The sequence below is a fragment of the Meriones unguiculatus genome, chromosome 3 (assembly GCF_030254825.1).
Source record: "Meriones unguiculatus strain TT.TT164.6M chromosome 3, Bangor_MerUng_6.1, whole genome shotgun sequence".
Classification (NCBI taxonomy): Eukaryota; Metazoa; Chordata; class Mammalia; order Rodentia; family Muridae; genus Meriones; species Meriones unguiculatus.
This window is the reverse complement of record NC_083351.1, coordinates 135,602,900-135,624,408: the sequence shown is the minus strand read 5'-3', so window position 1 is coordinate 135,624,408 and position 21,509 is coordinate 135,602,900. Positions and strand designations below refer to the sequence as shown.

General features: G+C 46.1%; 1 protein-coding gene across 3 annotated transcripts in view; it reads right to left on the bottom strand.

Annotated features, from left to right (window-relative positions):
* The window catches only part of Trpc7 (transient receptor potential cation channel subfamily C member 7), a 117,409-nt gene that overhangs the window by 79,436 nt on the left and 16,464 nt on the right, over positions 1-21,509 (bottom strand). For all 3 annotated transcript variants that reach the window (XM_021650831.2, XM_021650830.2, XM_060380588.1), the window contains exon 3: positions 3,122-3,304. In XM_021650831.2, the coding sequence (XP_021506506.1) occupies positions 3,122-3,304 (183 nt within the window). The remainder of the gene's footprint in view (positions 1-3,121; positions 3,305-21,509) is intronic.

Sequence of the window (21,509 nt, the reverse complement as noted above, 5' to 3'; positions counted from 1 at the left end):
TTAAAGGTATGCACCACCACGCCTGGCTGGAGCGACCCCCCCCCCCCCAGAGCAGAGGGTCATAGAGGATATTCACAGCGTTCATAGAGGATATTCACAGTTGAGCACTCCAAGAGGACTCTGATGCTAGATGATGTCCTTGTCATGGCACGGCTTTTAACATTCTTGGGGAGATAACACAGGGCAACTTAGAGAATGTCTTAGGGGACAGTAGGACACTTAGGGTCTTAAAAGGTAGTCATCTCTCAGTGAAAACACTGTGCTTCCCCTTTGATTAGAGGGTTTCATAATTCCTGGACTGTTACCTCTACAGCCATCTGTAAATTTGCAAAAACTTACAACGAGAGAAAAAAAAAAAAAAACTTCAAATGAGAAAAAGCTTGTTCATCCACCTGTGCAGATGGAACATGACATCACTTCAGTGACTTGGCCGAGACCACAAGGCTATAGTACATGTGTCAGGCGAGGCGTCTGACTCCTGACACTGGCTCAGGGTTGTCCTCGTTATCAGGGACTCCTGTCTTCATCTGATGGAGACTGGCAGAGGGGAGGATGTTAGTAAGTCCTGAAAAGAGTCAACTATTCAGATGAGTGTCACCATTCCTGTGTGTGAGCAGGCACAGGGTAGTCCACACCAATCATTTGTAAGCATTTCCTAGAGAGAGAGGCTGAGCTTTTGTTTCAGACTGACACATGGATGTTTCACTACAAGGAAGAGCTCTGTAAGGCAGGCCTTGTTCTCTGTGACAGCAGTGACACATGGTAAAGGCTTGATGGTGTCCTGAAGCAAAGGCACCTGTCTGATTATGCTGAACTCAAGGTATCCACATGCATTGAAAAAAAAATATTTTTTTTTCTGTCTCTCTCTTTTTAATGGTCACACCTGATTAGATGTTTGCAAAAATGCTAAGAGTAGCTAGTCTGACTTCATCTCTATATTAATGGGCTGATATGATAATACCTGGGCAGGATCTTAGGCTTTATATTCTTTTATCTATCTATCAGTCTATCTATCTATCTATCTATCTATCTATCTATCTATCTATCTATCTATCTATCATCTACCTATCTCTAACATCTATCTATCTATCTATCTATCTATCTATCTATCTATCTATCTATCATCTACCTATCTCTAACATCTATCTATCTATCTATCTATCTATCTATCTATCTATCATCTACCTATCTCTAACATCTATCTATCTATCTATCTATCTATCTATCTGTCTCAGATACAAAAGACAATATATTTGTACACTGGCCTTGACATTTGAGTTGTCATTTGCAACTCAAATGTCCAGGGTAAGACTGTATTTTTTAAAATATGCTGCAGTTCCTAAGGTAAAACTGGAAGTGCATTCTATGACTCGTAAGCCTTTCTACTATTAGGCATCTTCATTATGATTCACAATAGAATAAATGTCAAGAAAAGCCACAGGGCTGTCTGCCTTTGCATGATGGCATGCATGGTTAGAGAGAATTTGCACATTGGAGGTCTTTGGAATCAGCAAGGTTGGCATTCCACACAGGTCATTTATCATCTTCCCACCTATGGAGGCAGCAAACACTTGACATTCATGATAGCTATTTCCTGAGACCTTTATGACTCCCTTAATTGGAAAATTCCACTAGGGCAAATAATTTCGCTCATGAAACCTTTTTATTCTGACCTCGACCAGCGTGACCATGGAGGGATTGGGTTTTATATCTCATTCATTATCAGATCATTTGTACCTTAAGCTGGCAATGGAGGGTTGTGGCTGTGAGGAAGTGGCCAGATGGCCAGGCTTACTGAGTGGCTCTGCCTTCAATGACGGTTTTGCTAGAAGATTTAAATTTATATTTTAGGGGGAAATGGGCAGTGTCTACAAGGTAGACACTATTGTGATTGCTTCTAGTAGTCAAATTCTGTGAACATGAACCACAGACCTCCAGTGTCTCCTGTTTCCTGGATGTTTCAGACATCACTGTCTTGCCCTGTGAAGTGCAGGAAGCTATTCTGGCAGGTGAAGTTGGAGAGTAGAAGTGCTGGGGGTTGGTGCTTAGAAGCTTAGAGCCACCTCAAGCTTATATTGACCGATGTCACATGGCCCCCACAGAAGGGCTTGTTTGAACCCGGGGGTTTGGGGAGTCTCAGCAGTTCCAGAATGAGACCCCTGTGCTTTGGTTGAAAGCCAAGCAAAACAAAAACCCTGGTAAGATCTGAGGTTGGGTTAAACAATGCATTTCCATAAGCTAAGAAAACAGATGGGAACTTGAAGCTTGACTCCCCCAGCTCCTGGCAAAAGTGCTTTGTCTTTAGTTGCTCAGAGCCTCGGGGACTCCATTTCTCCCAGGATTTGTGATAATTATCGAAGTAAGAGTGACGAACACCTTAGGAAACATGGAAGCTCCCTAGATGAGTCTCACAGGTACCTGCCACCTTTGATGGCTGCTTCATGCCCTTGCCTGCCCCCGTTTGGATAATCAAGGCAGGAGAAATGCCAGAGCCCAAACTGGGCCATTTAAAACCATTTAGTTAAGAAACTCTTTTGAGACAGGGGCTTGCAGGGTAGCTGTGGCTGGGATATGAGGGATACGGAGGGACAGTGGCCACTGAAGGACTTTGGTGTGTATTGGCAAGGGGATGAGCTTACCCTTGGACATCTACATGAGCTCTCTACTAAGAACTTGTGAGACGTTGGAGTGACCTGTCTATAAGCCTCAGAGATGCATGGCTCACACCTGGCCCTCTCTCCAAGCTGCTTTCTACACAGAGAGTTGCTGGGTGCACAGAGAAAGCTCAGTGGATGCTGCTGAGATATAAACTACAGTCTTTAGAGCAAGTCATGGGACAGGCTTGCTGGCCCATGGGAATACTCCCCGGAGTGTGTTCTGATTGCTCTCCAGGCTCAAGCCCTGCCCATGGACGGATTGTGAGTCCTCTCTGTTGGAGATTGGGAGCCGAGTAGGAAGGGCTGGTGAGATCTGAGCAGCTCTGTAAGACTGGCAGTTCCCCGTCTGGGCAGAATTTAGGTGTCACAGTTACTTTGTGGGACCGTGAATATGCACGAGCATGAAGCTGGGCCAGCAGCCCCGCAAAGCCAGGCAAGAAGGCAGGAAAGGCGAGGGAGCTTACCTTCTTGACTTCGTATTTAATGGCGAGTTTGATCCGGCTCAGACTTGGACGGTGGTGGTCGGACCAGACTTGGAAGTTCACATCGCCATTTAAAATCGCTTCCACCTCTTCTGTGTCTCGGCACAGGTCCAGCACACCCACCACAAAGTCCTTGCATTGCATAGATAACTTCCTGTAATCGTTCTAACAGAATAAAAAGAAATCAGGCTGCGTCACACTGAGCCCCGCGGGTTGGCTTGCTCAGCACAGCAGTGAGGCGCTGCACTGGCCAACAACCGTGAGCCCCTGGAGGGCCTTGGAGCCAGAGGCATGCGCTGGATCCAGAGGGCAAGGCTGAGGCTCTCCACTGGGCCTGTCTTCCCTAAGCTTGCCTTTGCTGAGGGGTCCACGGGCCACTTGCATCGGTTACCTCAGGTGTGTGCTAAAGACATAGACTCCCACACTCCACCCTACTCGCTGAGCCAGGATTCCCAGGGACGGGGGTCAGGACTCTGTCTTCCAGGTTAGCCCCTGAGTGATCTGTGAGTCTGCCATGCCTTCCCAGGCTCTTTCAAAGCAGCAGGTCCTTGTGCCCAAGGCTGAGACGATTCTAAGACTGTAGAAAAACATCATTCCTGTCAGCACTGGGGACTATTTTAAGAGTCTTTACTGGAAAGCCATGGCTGGTAGGATAAACTGGAGACATAATATACACAGGTGCGCCTTTTCATGTTTCGGAAAAGTGGCTTATACATTTTAAAATGAACTGCCATTCATTTAAAATTTTTACCGTACACACGTTTGTTTGGCAAATTGTGGGCCCTATGCTTCCCACCTGATGAATGCCAAGAGAAACATGCATGGAGCCTACCCTGCCCCAAATCATTCAGAAGTCATGTCCCTGGAAGCTGAGGTTTCTCCCAATGCCAACGAGGTACCCTCTTAGTACTCATTGTGCCCTACAAAGGAAGGATTGTCGCAGTTTCCAGCCAGAAGTCAAGGAAGCTGAGACTCTGAGCCCAGGCAGCACACGTCTGCCTGCTCCCTCTCAGCTCTCAAAGGGGCTTGTCTGCTGTCAGGAGAGAAGTTCTCCACGCACACAGCATCATACGGAGTGTCCCTCGTGCCTCTGCACTCATCAAGTCTGGGACTGGCTACCTCTGCTCTTTCCCTAAGCCAGTTCCTCTGATTACTGCTAGACAGCTGCTCAAGGACACTCCTGGTCTTCCTCCCCTCCCCTGCACTGCCAGATTTCCTGCCTCCTACTGGCTCAGCAGACACACATGCTGTTATTTCTTTGTCTTAAAAATAAATCTCTCTTGCCTCCCGTTACTGCTCCAAGTTTTTGTACTATTTGACAGCCAAACTCTGAACAGGTTTGTCTACATCCATTGCCTCTGAATGTCCTCCTGTATATTTCATTGTCCTGTTGAATAATGTTTTCACAGCATGGACTCTGCTGTGGCTGCCCTGGTCAGAGCCACAGATGCCGCTCATGTCGCTGAGTCAGCGGCTGGTGCTCAGTCCTCATCTCACCGGACCCAGTGACTGCTTTGACACAGCTGATTGCTTCCACCTTCTCCATACACATTTCCCCTTGGTTTCTAGCCTATTTTACCACTCTGTGTTGCTTTTAGTACTTTGAGCTCTGCACCATGAGGACCCAGGAGCCACAACGAACTCTTTTTCTGTTAAACTTCTTTTGCCATGTTAGTATCACTGTTATAGGACAAGAAACTAAGCCAGTTTAACCTTGGTGCCACAGGGTAGATGAAGTTCTACAAGCATGGACCTTGAGGCAATCTTAGTGGGCTGCTACATAGGCCTGGACCTTCTTTGCTTCTTTTCCTTTTAGGGTACACTCATGCCTGCTCTTTAGAATAGTGATGAGGGAAGGTGTTTGTGTCTTGTGGGACTGACTGGTGGATGATGGAGGCCCTGGCACTCATGCTTTGGACTGCTGCATGCTGCTGTGTTTCTTTAGACCATGAACTGTGTTTGTGGCAGAAAAGGAAGGGGGCCCTAGAGTTTTGCCTTTTGTAGAATGATATAGAAATGGCTATAGTAACAACCCTGTGAGGTCTGACTCTTTGTCTCAGCATAATCTCTTCAGTTCAACATTGTCAAGTGCATGAAAAGTTTATTTCTTTCTGTTTTGGATCCACTCTATGGTGGTACCATAGTTTGTCTATCCACTCAACCAGTGAAGCCACTGTTTGTTTCTAGCCTTTGGCAAATAAGAACAATGCCACTATAAATGTCAGTGTACGAGTTTTTGGGTGAGCTCAAGTTCTCACGTGTTAAAGCAAGTACGAAAAGAACTGTGTGGCTCAGCATATGGTAAATGAATGTTGGGTTTGATAACTTACTTCTGGAATAAGCATACCATTGTATATGACCTGTCCTTTCATGGGTTCTCTGTCTTTATTTTTGTAGCTTTACATTAAATGCTAAGACTTGGCACTCCAAATACCTCAGCTTTGTCATACATTTAAATAGTGCTTCTGTTTTAAAAATTATTTTTCATTTTTCTATAAACTTAATAGCAAACTTATTCATATCTGTAGAAATTATGTTGGGATTTTTTTTTAGTGATATTGGGCTAGATCTATAGATCAATTTCTGGTTTCAACAGACAGCAAACTGAAACTAACCAGCAAAGTGTATTGGTATCTTGAACTTTTGGTGCTAAGATTGTTTTACCAGCATCAGTTTTAGTAAGTCATTAGTTTTCTTGGTTTTGGTGAAGAACTCCAACTTGTCAGTTTTATCAAAGTGATTGACAGATAAAAATTAGGAGAGAGAGAAGCTCATTACCCAGATGGGACAAAATTGAAGTGACTTTCTCAGGTCGATGCTATTGAGACACCCACACAATTCAGGATAATTAACACTCATTCCTCAATGGAGACCCTAGAAATTAAATTTCAAAAGAGTGAGGACTTCAAACCTACTCCCACATGCTTCCCTTCAGGGACCTAGTTATGGGAGGAAGTTTTTATTGAAATCTTCCACTAGAGCAAAGGGAGATAAGGTAGCAGAGGGAAGCTGCTGACCTAAGCTTAAAACCAAAGCCTAGAAGGAGCTTTTGTTTCCCACATGCTTGGTGGCATTAAGAGATGGTTGTGGTAACAGGTACAGTGAAGAGCTTTGAATATGATATGTCAGCAGCCACAACTCTCCCACATAGGTTCGTTATCTCTAAGTAAGAGGATTGAGATTTCCTTGCTGAAGTTAGTGAACCTGCCATCATGGGGTCATGGGTCAGCAGCTCCAGACCTGTGAGGTACTGCAGCCAGGGGGCAGATGGCTCTTTAGAACTGGGCTGTGAAGGAGAGAAGGGCAATGAATAAATAGGGTCAAGAGAATCTTTTCTGTTTCTTCTTATTCTCCATCCCTGCCTTCATCCCTCCTTGTTGTGGTTTGGATGTGAACTGTCCCCCAGAGGCTTCTTTGAATACTTGGTCCTCAGCTGGTGGTACTCCTTGGTGTGTGTGTGTGTGTGTGTGTGTGTGTTTGAAACTTTTAGGATACAGAGATCACTGGAGAAGAAGTTGGTCAGCCTTGCAGCCCAAGCCCCGTGTCCTGTTCACATTCCACTTCTGAGTGCGGTTGCAGAATGGTACAGCAGCCTCTTGCCACTGCCTGTGTGCCTTCCCTGCCTGCTACTGTGACTTCCCTGTGTCACTCACTCTGTCCCTCTGGAACCCTAAGCCACAATCAGCCCTTCTCCCTGAAGCTGTTAAGATGTTTTTTGTCACAGCAAAGTAATGTCCTTCCTTCCTCTGTCCTTCCTTCCTTCTTTCCTTCCTGTCTTCCTTGTTTTGTTTTGAGTTAAACATAAATAAAAGTGATTAGCTGAGAGCTAATAATAATAAGGGAGATGGAACCGATCTGAAGAAAGGTCAGATATAGTTTGGGGGAGACTATTGGAATGAACGGCACTTGTGGGTGCAGGTAGGAGGCAGCAGGGTTTAAGACCAGCCTGGGGCTGCAGAGGGAGATAGAGAACAGCTTAAAAATCAAAAAGGCTTAAGGACCTATCCAAACAAATAACTAAAACAAAACAGAAAAACAAACCACAGAAGAGCTCATTTGAGGTTTATGGTAACAAATTTAAGATGAGGTCAGCTAATGGGATTCTGTTTTTTTCTAAATACATTCACCTTCTCTGGTGCCCACACAGAGTAGGCAGGAACTTGGTTTTTTCCAAAGAGAAATCCAGACGGGCAAAGGGATTGAGGAATAGCTGAAGGAACAGTTTTAATGGTGGCTAAGGAAACTGAAGCCGGCACAAGGAGAAAGCAGACTTTGGAGGGAGAGGGAAAGTGGAAAGATAACTCCAGTGAGCCCGGAGGAAGACAGGAGGGAGGGGGAGAGGGGAAATGTGGCTTCATCTGTGTGTCCTGGGTTCCGGAGGAAGACAGTAGTAGAGTTGGAGATTTAAGGGAGATGGGAACACTGGAGGTCACGGACAGAGCATGGTGCTCCATGCTTTGATTGTGAAGGGTTTGTGTTTGCTGATGGTGACAGATGTATAGCACAGATTGGCTCAGGTGACAAGGAGAGAATAAAGATAAGATTACTGGGAGAAGAGTGTCTGCAGACCCAGTCAGAGTGCTACAAGGGTGCAAACAGCCAGACTGTGAACAGCAGTAACAGAAAGCATGAGGAAGTGACTGTGGGTTCTCGTCAGAGAAAGGATAGAGGTAGTTCATCCCCTAGAGACAGAGCCAACGACAGGGGTGTGAGGATGGAGTGGAGTACTTGGGAGGATTCTGAAGTGCAGGCTGTAAGTGACTGTGCATAGCCCGTTTCCCCTGGTGATGGCATGGTGGTGTGAGGATTCTGTGAGCCGAGGCAGGTGAAACAGGCAGCATGGCACTGGGCATACAGTACACTTGGAGGACCCTACAGCTAAGCCAGGACTCCAAGCTGCACCCATCCTAGTGCACGTCCTTCTACATACTTCTCGCTTGATGGACAAGTAGGCCAAGATTTAACATACATGGCTGAGTTCTTATTAATTATAAGTGGAATCAACTGTTGGATGTGCAATGCTAGGTGAGAACCTCAGCCTGGCACTCATTATTATAATGAAAATTGAAGAGCCTTAAGCCATGTTTTTGCTTTCATTCCTATAATTGTTTCATTCACCTTCACCTTATCAGTAAGTCCACATTGCTACAAGGCTCATCAATGTAGAGATCTTTTCATACTTTTACTTTCTTGTTTTTCTTTCTTTCTTTTTTTTTTTTTTTTTTTTTTTGAGACAGGGTTTCTCTGTGTAGCCTCAGCTGTCTTGGACTGGATTTGTAGACCAGGCCAGCCTTGAACTCACAGCAATCCATCTGCTTCTGCCTTCCTGAGTGCTGGGATTAAAGGCTTGATATTTTTGTTTTGTTTTTACAAAGAGAAAACTGGAGTAGGGATTCTGAGTAATCACTACAGCAAGTGACAAGAACTGGTTAACCCTGTAGTGATCTGGAGCCTGCAGTTCACAGAGAACCTTGCAAGGAATCTAGTCTCTCTTGGTTTCACTCTCCCAGCACCTCTTTGAGTAAAGCTGACAAATACCCGTGTGGATCCACTCCTGTGGCTTCACTCTGTGATGCCCTTGGGCACATGGTACAAGCAGAGGGCAGAAGCTTGGAGCAAGGGGATGGGTCAGCATTCTGAGGACTCACAACTGTGATGCCAGACCCTGGCCATGTCAGGCAGTGCTGATGGGCCTCCCTGGGTACTTAATTTACCACCTGAACTTTGCTTCACTCAATCGGCAGCTACTGACATTGCGAGGTGGTCTTAGCACAGCAACACACCTGTGTAATTCCAGAACTAACAGGCTACCGAGCTCACTGATTTTGACAGGTCCCCTGCTGGATTCAGAGACTTGCCTATAAACAGAGCTTTATTTTGAGAAAACAGTTCCGGTTCTGTTTGGGAAACCCGAGTATCACACCCACTAATTCTGCAAGCTTATTTCGGCAGCCATTATGTGCCGGACCTAAATCAAATATTGCCCTGCCATGCAGGCTACAAGCAAGCAAACGAAGACCACAAGGTGCTGGGAGTGCCCTGGGGCAGAGCTGGGCTTTTCCACTGGCATGAAGACATCGGGGCTTCTGAAGGGGGAGGGGGTGGAGTAGGAACTGAGACCTGGGGATGAGCAGAAGCTAGTGAGGCTGAGGCAGGTGCCAGACAGCAGGGTGAACCTTCTAGGAAGAAGGCCTTGCACAGGCGCTGGTGGGAGAGGGCATGCAGGCTGTGCAGGCTGTTGGTGGCTCTGACCAGGACTCTTGTCCCTTAAATTTTCTTGTACTTCCACCTCCCACCATGGACGAAAGCAGGAAGAGGCTGTCACCGGATGCAGACACCTGAACACTGGTCTTTCTAGCCTTCAGTTAATTTTCCTTTGTGATTCATCCAATCCGTAATATTATAAACTAGACTAAGAGAGACACAATATTAAGAGGCACAGTTATTCCAAGGGGCATTACTATTTGTTATCATTTATTGAATGCTTGCCCTGTGCCAAGTCTTGGGCTGCCGTACATCAAATTGTCATGGGAAACCTAGGGTATAGATACTATTGATATTCCTGTTTCCTGGGTGGGGACTGAGGTCCAGAGACTTGTTGGCAGCCAGAATTCAAACTCAGGTATCCATATCCTAGTGCAGGTAAGTTCTCATTTGATAGTAACACCAACTGCCCCAGCACACGCTCTAAACCCATCACAGGCAGGAGGAAGGAGAATGTTCAGGGTCCTTGACATGAAAGATGAGGGCCTGATGCTAGAGGGCCTCCTGTTAACACAGCCAGGGGTGGGTGGGGAGAGACTGGGTGAGCTGATGGGTGGGTTGATGTCATTCTTGGTGTAGTGGGATGTGCATTGACCTGTATGTCAGCTGTCCCTAAGGGAAAGGGATGTTTTTGTTTTCCCCAAGGCCACAAGTCTTCCACAGACCTGTCATGTATACTCCACAATCCCTGCACACCATCTGAAAGGCAGGTGACAGGTGGAGCACCGTATGGTGTTCTTCCCAGCCTGTGCACTCCCTACTCGAGTTTTGACCTCATGACTCACCTTTCTCTGCAATGAGTCTCCCGCCCACTCACATCCTTGTCTGCATGGTGACAGTTACGAGCCAAAGGTCTGCAGAGCCCCCTCGTATCGGATCCCTTTAGAGGACCATGCAGCTTGTTCCTTGGGCACAAAGAGAAACAGCCTGGCAGGGTGTGGCAAAACTGACAGTGTCGGCTCAGTCCCCGAGGGTCAGACAGTCACAGCTGGGTGGCTTTCAGCAAGCATGTTTTGGGTCTCTTTGACCTGTTGTAGCTGAAGCAGACGGCTGCAGATGCTGCCAAACCAAAAGAGCCCTCCCTGGTTCCTTCCAAAGCTTCCGCCCATGAGGCATACCCAAGCCACTTCCAGGCACGGGAGGCTCACAGAAGACCCTGGGTTCTCTCAGTCAGTCATTCTGACATCAAGGACCAGCCAAGCATCTGCGCTGCAGGCGCTAGCTGAGGTCCTGGAGACATGTGAGAGAACTAGGCCTGACCTCCCAGCCCAAAAAGCCACCAGTCCCAGGAATGAGGCCATAAAATTCCCTACCCAAGGAAGGCTTGGAGGTAACCACAAGAATGGGAAGGTGGGCCATCTCAGGGTGGGGCATCTGTGCTGGGCAGCCCACCTAGAGGCACAGATACCTAACATTCCTGAGGTCTATAGATAGTTTGCTTAAAGTTAGCCACAATCACTTTGTAACAAGCCTGCCCTTGCTGAATATCACCCAGTTGTGTACCCACTAAGCTGAAATCTCCCAAGCCTCACGGTAATCCTAATACAAACCCCTCCCTTCCTGAGCTCAGGGCTCTACACTCAAGAACTGCTGTGTTGGTGATGGTGTGGGCCAGAGCTTGAGCTTGTAATAAAAGACCCTACTGTGTTTGCATTGGAATCGGCCTGTTGGTGGTCTTTGGGGCCCTTGAGACTTGGGCATAACACATGGAAAGTGGTGTAGGCATGTCTTACAATCCTGAGGCTGGTGGCCGAAAGGGAATGATGCCAGCAGAAGCCCTATGGAAAGTCAGACCATGGCCTCTCCTACTTGCTAAATTGGAGTTCATTCTTCCAGAGTCAGCCTGTCACCAATTCCTGGAAAAACATTTTCCTTCAGACAAACACTACTGGTAAGATGCAGAAACCGGGTAAGAACTCACTAACCCAAAGCCTGCATGAGTAACTTCCAGGAACCTCTCCTTGGAAAGAGGCTTCGACCCAGCCTGGTGTGTGCTTACTGAGCTGTTTTGCACTGGAGCTACAAGGAATAACAGTGTTCTCCTTGCCCATGGAGACCTTGTTATACTGGTAGATGAGTTTAATACATGTGATGAGTGTTAACTAGCCATGGAGCAAAGGTCCATCAGGTACCCACTGCATGCCAGGGGCTGTGCTAAGTCTTTGAGGTGCAACCATAAACAAAGCAAGTAGCTGCTCCTCTCATGGACCTTGCCTTTCACTGGGGAGGGAAGGCTGCCTAGAGAAGTTGCTGCTTTATACAGATGGTGAGGCAGGAGCTCCCTGAGGAGGTGATTTTGAATTGAGAGTAGAAGGTGATGGAGATAGCTATGCAAATCTGTGATATGTTCCAGATAGGGTCTTCAGAGAAAGAAGACTGAAGCAAAAAGGGAGAATGTCAGGGGTTGATGAGGAAGAGCTAGAGGGGCAGGGCCTGGGGCAAAGTGAGCAAAGGAGAGAACAGGAAGAGTCAAGGCCAGGGGAGTTAACAATGAACAGATGGTAGATGTCCAAACAGCACTTCTGAGAACTGTCCTTCTTTTCCTCCAGGGAGATGGGGAGTCATTGGAAGACCTCAGAGCAGAGCCGGCACCATCTGATTCATGCTCTGAAAGATCAGGCTGGCTGCTAGGATGGAATGAATTGCAAGGAGCAAGAGCAGACACAAAAGAGCCAATTAGGATGCTGTTTAAGTTACCTAGAGGAGAGATGAAGGTGGCCAGGAACAGGAAGTCAGTGGTCCAGGAGCTAAGGGATATGGGGCCATGGAAGCCTTTGCAAGGTGGAGCTGAGAGTTTGTTGATGGATTGGATATGACGTACAGGAAAAGGAAGAGAAGAGTCAAGATGAATCAAAGGTTTGGGGCTTCAACACCAGGCTGGACTGGATATCACTTAGCAAGCCTGGCTTGCTTCCAGTCTCAGGAGAAGAAGCGCCCTCCTTTCCCACTGACACCGACTGTGGTCAGTGGAGATGGCATGAGGGTGAGAATGACAGTTTTCAACCTAGGCCTGAGGACATCAGGCGTCCTCTGCTGTCCCCTGAGTGACTGCTATCAAGAAAAGACTATGCTCTGGGTCTTGAGGCAGGATAGAAGATGGGGAAATCTGGGGAACATGGTAAGAGAGAAAGAAGGCCCCCTCCACTCTGGAATTCAGATGAGGCCTTTGCCAACAGCAGGACAGAATCTTGAATCTTAATCTGTATAGTTAACAACTGAGGCTTTTTCCTCTGTCTACTCACAAAGCTGCTCTCATCTCTATCTCCTCAGAGACCCTGTTTACAGGGAAGGTCATATAACCTCTCATATGTTACTTTACTAAATTATAACGCCACCCAAGGCATTTCTGAAACCACCTTACCCATTTCTCCTGTCAAGAAGTGTGTGTGTGTGTGTGTGGGGGGTGCGGTTCTTGGGAACCTTTTGCAGTGTACTCCAGGAGTTCCCAAAAGTGAATATTGGCTAGTGCTAGGACAATGAATTACTTAATCTTTCCCATAGGAGCCTGTACCCAAACTTGCACAGTCTTGATTTTGCCTGCGCTCTCTCAGCAAGGGAACAGCTTTGCTGAGCTGTCTTCCTTTCCCTTAATGTTCATGCTTAACCCTGAATTGAACAATCTTTGATAAAACTGCCATTCCCGCTTCACCAAACTCACTAATTCTGCTATTCTTTACAATGTTGATGAAATAAACCCCAGTTTAGGCCGAGTCAAGGTCCCCCCAAATCTAAGCAGACCTCTCAGCAATGTGGAGCTGTATCATGGTCCCTCAACACTGCCACCCACTACTATCCACCACGGGCCCAGAAGACTCTCCCCCCGACTTGGAAATGTGGGGGTACATGTTCGTTTGCAGAGGGCTGAGTTTGGAGGTGGCTGTGACACAGTCTTATGTGCCAATAGCTGACAGACAAAAATAGGCTGGGTGATTTGGCACATCATCATCAAAGATGGCTTCTCACCATGTTTGGGTAGTCAGAGAAGTCTCCCCGGATGAAATAAGGGTAGAAGGCTGAGCCTAGAAGGCTATATCAGTCACTGGCTTTCGAGGTGGAGGACACCGGGGGGAGGGGGCATGGAGTAAACAGATGCAGAGAGGCATAGGATACGGGAATCTGCTGCAATCATGCTAGGCAGAGCCGAGAGACAGAGGGTGATGTGGAGAAGTAAGCAGGAGTTGGCCCACGGAGAGGTCTTGTTTCCTGCTGAGTCTGGGCGTTACCAGACTGTGCTGCCACCAAAGCCTTCTCAGTGGGGTGTGTCTCAGCTCCCACTGATTTGCACCTATGGGTGACTGACTGTCTAAACAATATGGTGTGGAGGCAGAAGGAGCACCAGGTCACAGTGTGGTGAGGATTCAGGAAAGTGACTCTGGAAACATTCGTGTTCTAAAACTTAAAGAGCAGAAAAGGAGAGCACTGTGTGTGACACGCGTGGCACGTCAGACTGGGGAAGCAATTTCCTAGCCATGCTGACATCTGATATGATTATAAATGATTTATTTTTTCTTCCGCACAAATGCATTTTAATATTAATAATACATCAGCAGCATAACCAGAAAAAAAAAAACACTTTGGGGTGTTATGGTTTTTAAACCTGGCCTGTTTGGCTTTGAAATATGTGTACTGAACACAAAAAGTCCCCGTGGTGAGGGGAACCTGGCCTTGTTGCTTTCTTAGCCAGGGTTGTAGTTGTTTGTTCCGTGAATTTGACAATTTTGAGATTTTTTTTTCAGATAAATTGAAAGAAAATCCAAAATTTCAGAGCAACTGTGGCCTGTGCACCACGTACTGTGTCTTGTGAAAATGGCTCAGGCAGGTGCTCACTTGAAGTTGTACATTGCCAGGTAACAGCCTTGGAGAGTGTTATGCTGTAGCTCACCTGATTATAAATTCAGAATAAGAAATGTGCGTGAGATTCCTTGTGAAGTCATTAAGGTGCAGTATATGTATAGAAGCGCATCTGAAAATTGCCTGTGATTGCTGCAAATGTTATTGATTAAGAAGGACTAACGGCTGTATGGCAAAGTAGCAATTACAAAATCTGGAGCCCTCTGATGATAAAACAAAGAGCAGAAATCAAGTTAGGCAAATCAGGGCTTGTGATTTCCCTGATGAAGGGTGATGTCCTGCCTCCTACCTCCTACCTCACTGTCTGCTCATTGTGTCCAGAATGCCTCCTGGGCACTTGTAAGGACCCTAGCCTTCTCACAGCTACCTAAAAGATACCTCCAGGGTGTCTGTCCTGTCCTGGGAGAAGCCTACTGTTTGGTGTCCTGGGCTCCTCCAGCACTCTCTCCTTTGCATTCAAATAACTCTGTCCTAGTGCTCTGCATTTTGTTTAGCATGCTGTCCCTTAACAACTTGCTCATTTGTAGATTCCAGCCCTATAGGACTTATAAAATGTATGAACTTATTTAACATATGCAATCTGGTTTAAGAATCTTGTTTGGGGATGGGTGCTGGAGGGATGGTTCAAAGGTGGGGAAAACTGGATTCTCTTGCAAAGGACCTGGGTTCAATTTCCAGCACCCATATGACCAAAGCTGTCTGTAATTCCTGTCCATAGTGTGTGACTTGGTGCCCAGGCTTTATGAAGGCAAAACATTCATACACATGAAAGAGATTGAGAGAAGTGGGTTGGGGTTCAGGAGAAGAGACAGGGAGAGAGGGAGAGAGAGAGAGAGAGAGAGAGAGAGAGAGAGAGAGAAGCAAGATGGGGAAAGAGAAAGAGAATATCCTGTGAGGACCTGGGGGCTAGTAAACGTTAATGTGTGGACTTGACTTGATCTGAGAGCAGTCAGAGAATACTTGTGTAGGCCTGGAAATATACCTGTCTATTTCTAAATAAAGGCAATTAATTATTCTGGGCTTAGATAGATGTAGTGACTTTCTAAAAGTTCTGGAATATATAGGGGTGTGTGTGTGTGTGTGTGTGTGTGTGTGTGTGTGTGTGTTTATATGTATGTGCATGCGCGCTGACTCAGCATCATGCAGTGGTGAGAACATATTTGGTGAAAAGCCCACACAGCTTCCACTCTCACTGTGAGCTTTTATTCCCAGGCTTTACCTCCAGGCTCAGCTTGTGGTACAAGGATCTGACTGAAATATTCATGCAAAAACTGACCACACAGATACCTCAAAGTCTGCACTCCCTAAACTGAACACCTATGGACCCCTCAAACCTGATCTGTCCCTTGCCCCCACCACTCAACCTCCAGAACATCTTTATCTCTGCCAGTTCATTACCAAGACCCATGGATCCAAGTCCCAAATGTCTCTTCCATGTGACTCCTGTGCCCATTCCTGTCATGGTCCTGTGTGTAGCCTCTGTGTTAACCTACAGATTGGTTAGTTTATCTACCACAGTCTTGTCTACCCAGATGCCAGAATCTAGGAGGGAAAGCTCAAAGTGTCCCAATTATGCCTCAGCATCCTTGATAACATTAACCTCCTCAGAATCCAAACTCTCCTCCAGGCACACCTGTGCACAGGCCCTCTGAGCCCACTCTGCCTCCACTCACACTCACTCTTCACTCTCTCCTTGCTGTTGCCATTTGTCAAACTCCTCCGGAATAGCAACACTCTGGGAAGCCTTTGCTCACACTGCCAAGCCCTTCACTGTGTGCTCCTGTGTTTTCTTGGTTTTTCTTTTCTTACACATATTATCCTGTGAGGATCTCCTTACTCTCTAGCCTCTTCCCTTGCTTTGAACCTGGAGCTCAGATTTCATGTCCTCTGAATCTTTAGTCCCCAGTACAGGACTTGGGACAAAGAGGGAAACTACCCTGTACAGATAAGTTTTAACTCTTTAGTCTGCTTGCTTATCTGTAAAATAGGAATAATAGTTCCCTCTTACATTTCAATTAAGACAATGTTTCCAGCTGGGGAGTATTCTTGTTTTTATCCTCTATAGTTTAAAAACTGTGCATGTACATGTATTCTACATAGTATTCTACAAAAACCGAGCAGAAATGGCTCGGAAGCATTGGGGCTTGTTGGGGGATTATGCACTTCAAGAACCTGGTCTTCAGAATGAGGAGGGTGAAATGCTGAGCAATGGAAGGCTCAGCCAAAGTCATGTGACAGAGCCTGGATCTTTTCTGCTGTTCTTCTCCTGGAATTGTCTCCCCCGTCTCTGCCTTATTCTTGTTTTTAAAACTTTATCACATGATATCACTGACATGTGACATAGCTTGGGAGAGTCTGACCATAAGATTCCAAGCTGTTTAATTCCCTGGAGTAATGTCTAAAGTGTATCTACCACGTGAGCACTCGGCAAAACTTGTACGGCATATGTGTGTGAGGATCAGACCCAACACTCTGCTTCAAGTCTGATTTCCAAATCCGTCTGCATAGGGCAGATACTATTTAAAGGAATCAGTTCTGGCTCCTGATGTTTTCAGCCTAATTTGAATTTTTTTTCTATTCTTGCACAGTTTCTGCAGCTCATTTCCATGTTTATGCTGAAGTATCTGTTTTAAGCCCATAAAACATCAAGTTTCTAATGTGCCTTGCCAAAGTGTTGAGTGGACTCTTTGGAGAACGAACTTCAAACACCATAATCACCTGAGAAGAGATGTTGTTTGCAGAAAGTCTAGCAGTCTTAAGTGTGACAGGAAAAGGCCCAAACAAGCATTGTCACATAATATGCAGGAGAAGGTTCAGGGTGCTCTGGGAACCTCATCATGAAGAGAGAAGGCTGGTGGCTATAAGCTGATACACCCAGGGAGGGACTGCAGGCTCCCACCTGTCACATTCAAGCAAGCGAGTGCTTTGGGTAAAGAGATGAGAAGGTGAGGTAGAAAAGAGAGCAGAAGGAGACAGAGGAGGGGCAGGAAAGGAATGGTGTAGAGGGAAGAAAAAGGGAGAGAAAGGTAGAGAAGAAGGAAGAAGGTAGGAGAGGAAAAGAGAGTAGGCAAGAGGGAGGCTCTTCAAACCATTTGTTATTAGCAATTAGCAATCTTTCTCCAGAGCCTGAGAGGCAGCTGCTTATTGTTAATTTCATAGTACGTAGGTGGTGGTGGAAAGTTCAGGGTAAGGTGGTACACGGTCCACCGTCCAGCATTCGAGCAGCCCCTTTTCTGTTTGGACCACCATCACTCTTCGATCACTGTGATTTTAGAGGAATAGAAACACTGTCAGTTTTTAATTAGTTTTCTTCATCTTCCAGATAGAGTGGATGGAGGCACTGCAGCTGCAGTGGGGAGGAGAGTGAGGATGGAGGCACTGCATGTGCAATGGGAGGAGAGTGAGGATGGAGGCACTGCACGTGCAGTGGGAGGAGAGTGAGGATGGAGGCACTGCACGTGCAGTGGGAGGAGAGTGAGGATGGAGGCACTGCATGTGCAGTGGGAGGAGAGTGAGGATGGAGGCAGTGCATGTGCAGTGGGAGGAGAGCGCAGGGGGAGGTAACTGCTCAGTTTTGTTCAGTAGAAGAGAACGTGTACTCCCTTTGCTCGGGCTGTGAAGGGCACCCATGCTAGGATTTTGAGGAGCACTTCTTTTAGGGTACCTTGTCTCTGTACTATGTTTGAGTGCATGGCATGTACAGTAGGTCCTAATCACAGGGTTTATAAATAAAGAGGATAAAAAGGAAAGGCATTTAGTTCATCAATGTCAAAGAGATTTCTGGCTCATTACATCTGAGTGACAGAGAATTTTCACTTTTCAGCCAACTGTAGTTCTCGGATTTCTTGATTGGCATTAAATGGACTCATTTGTACCCAGGGGCTGCAGTGGCATTTACCAGCTTTTCATAACTCATGAGTTACACAAGAGCATGACTTCTCTGCACGTAGCTCAAAAATCCACAAAACACAGTAACACTGAAAACAAAGCTAGGGAAAATGAACTGAACGTGGTTTCATTTAAGGTTTAAATTTTGCCCCTGAGAGCCGCCTAGCTGGAGGTAGATAGACAGGTGAGTGATCTCCCCCCCCCCTTTTCCACCTTGGATATTTCCTCAGGTGGCCATTCTCAGAGACTTGACCCTGCCTCAGTCCCTTGACTCACATTGATGTGCTCTATGTTGAGAAGCTATTGGATGCTTACAGATTTGATTTTGTTGAAGGTGATGGCAAAACTCTGGAGGAGATGATGTTTATTGAATCACCCACCTAACAGGAGCATGTGTGTGTGCTGAAGTTATAATACTCAGAGAAAAGGACAGGATTACAGATTTTTATGCATTCATATCCCAATTGTACACAACAAATGTATCCATAAACAAACTAGCACTATCAAAACACTACCACCATAACCAGCACCACCACCATTATCGCCACCATGATAACCACCATCTCCACCATCTCCACCGCCATCACCACCATCATCACTAAGCCACCACCAGCACCATCATTATCATCACCATCATCATCACCAGCACCATCATCACTACCACCACCCTCTCCACTGGATTCCCAACTTGGTACTGGTCAAATCCCAAGTTTCTAAGAGTGAAATTGTGAAGGATTGCACAGAACAGCAGGTAGAGGGAGTACTGGAATGTGCTAAACAGCATGAAAACAGAACCATGTGCAACTTGAGAACTGGTGTGTGATGATGGTGGCCATGAAGCTGGAAAGGCAGACTCTTTAAGGGATGACGCTAGGACACCATTTGTATAGAAAAAGTAAACTCTATTAGAAACTCACTCTGCATAGAAAAGGAAGCTTCAGTTGGACTGAAGACTTAAATGTGACTGCTGAGTCTATGCACTTAGCAGAAGGGAAACAAACAGGAAGAGAGAATATTTAGGACTGGAGGAGGAGGGAAAAGGTGTCTTTTCGAGCAGGAGTACACCTTCACATTATTTAAAAACCAAGAGTTTTTAAAAGTGCCACAGACAGATTTAACAGATTTTAGAACCTCAGAAAGCATTACCCTGAAGTATTCGTGATCAGAGAGGTTGCTCTTACATTTTCCTCCTTGTCTCTGTTGAAAGCTGGTTATAAGGAAACTCTCTGACTGAACTTCCCTGCCTTGGAGCCAAGAGAAGAATGGTGGTATACAGGGAGGCCAAAGGATTCTGGACAAACCTTGCCAGGTTGAGTCCTCAGCCTGTTGCCAACAGGCCATGGCCATATGGCCACATTTGCTTCTTTACACGCTACCAAACCTAAACAAAGAAATGATTTTCCTATTTCCATGTTAGGTCCCTAGTTGATAAACAGCAGTCCTTAGGAAACTTAAGCGACACGGTCACCAAAACCAAATCTATGATAGTCCAACGGCTTCCCAACCTAAGCAATTCTGTGGGAGTCAGGGATGGAGGCAGGGTCAGTCTATGAGAGAGGAGTCACCTGAGGAAACATGAAGGGAGGAGGTGGTAAAAACGATTACTCGTCTGCTCATCAAACCCCAGGTAGGGACTTTTTATACACAGACTTTCAACAGCAAATCACTGCCATGTTCACTTCATTTTTTTCCAGGTATATACAAAGGACACAGTTCTTAAGTGAATGACTGAATAACTGTCCTGTACACTGAAATGTTCTGGTGTGATGGTCCTACAGGAGGAGGAAGGAGTGTGAGCTCATTTCAGAAGGCTCCTGTGTCCATGAAATGTTTAAAACTAACTTTACCATGCTTTTCTTTTGTTAATCTGGCTTCTATTATGAGAATGTCACCCAAAGGCCTTGTGGTAGACCAAATGGCACACACCATTCTCATCTCTGCAGAGACAGCTGCCAAGCTGGGAGAAGGTATTTTTGGGAGCTGCCTTCCTAGCGTGGGTATGGACAAAGGACAGACAGGACCCAGAGACCATTATACTAGACAGTGGGCAGACATAATAAATGAAGTTTACCCATAGGAACATTGATCTCTCCATCTGTGTTCTCAATAGATCACACAGGATTGAGTGCGAGAGTAAGAGAGGCCCCAGTTCTAGTCCATAGTCCCTTGCATATAATACTGGAGACATTATGTTTTTCTGTAGTCTTCATAAACTCCACAATGGCGGATAGTAGGATATTTTGATGATTTTTTTTCTGCCTCTAGAACTTTGGGAACACAGTAACTACAAGAGATGCGTTTTACAAATGAATGGGGCTGTACATGCCTTCTCTCTGTAAGCAAAGAAGTAGGGTTCTATGGGGAAGAAGAAAGAAAAGGACTCGGAATCGAGTAGGAGCAACAGGAACATCAGAGGTGCTTTTCAGTGGGGGTCATTGTAATCATTTAGATTTTTGCACTTGGGGTGTGGAGGAAGTCTAGAAAGAAAAATATCAAAATATGTATTATCATTATCTTTATATGTAGGTTAATTTTGACGCTGTGTTTCAGCTACTTTTCTATATTTTAAAAAAGTTCTGTGATGAAAAGTGTTTCGTTTTTATTATCTCAAAGCAGAAAATGGCTTCCTCACACTTGCGAGGCTTAATGCCTTTGGCCAAGTTTCTTTTTACTGCTTCTGTGAGCTGCTCTCTTACCTTTACCATCCTCCCTCCCCTAAACACCACACACACACACACACACACACACACACACACATATGCATGCACGAGCACACTTATGCTCACATATGCGTTACTCATGCACACATGTGCACACACACACTGACAGACACATCCACATACACATGCACAGACACGTGCCTAGATAGGCACACAGATGCACATACATGGCCACACACACAGAGACACACATGTGTATGAACACACACAACGAATACACACAAACACCCAGACACACGCACATACACACGCTCATGGCTTTAGGCTTCCCAGAAATCCCGATGACCTGCCTCTCTCTGCCCCCCCCCCCCGTGAAGCTCTGCCTGGATTCTAGGTTTTCACCTCTAGTTCATCTTAGCCCACTGTTTCCCGTACTGTATGAAGCTGAACTATGCACTCCCCTAATCCAAGTCCTCTCTGGACCACGAGCATGTGGCCTTATTTTCTAACGGGGTAGTTGCTGGTACAATTAATTACAAGGAAGCCCTGCTTCAGAAGGGTGAGCCCTTAGCCCCAAATTATTCATACGCTTCTAAGAAGAAAAGAGACACAGAAACAGACAAGGAAGTTTCTCCATCAGAAGGAGCGGCGATGGGAGCAATGCACAGACAAGCCAAGTCATAGTAGCAGCTACCGGAAAAAGATGA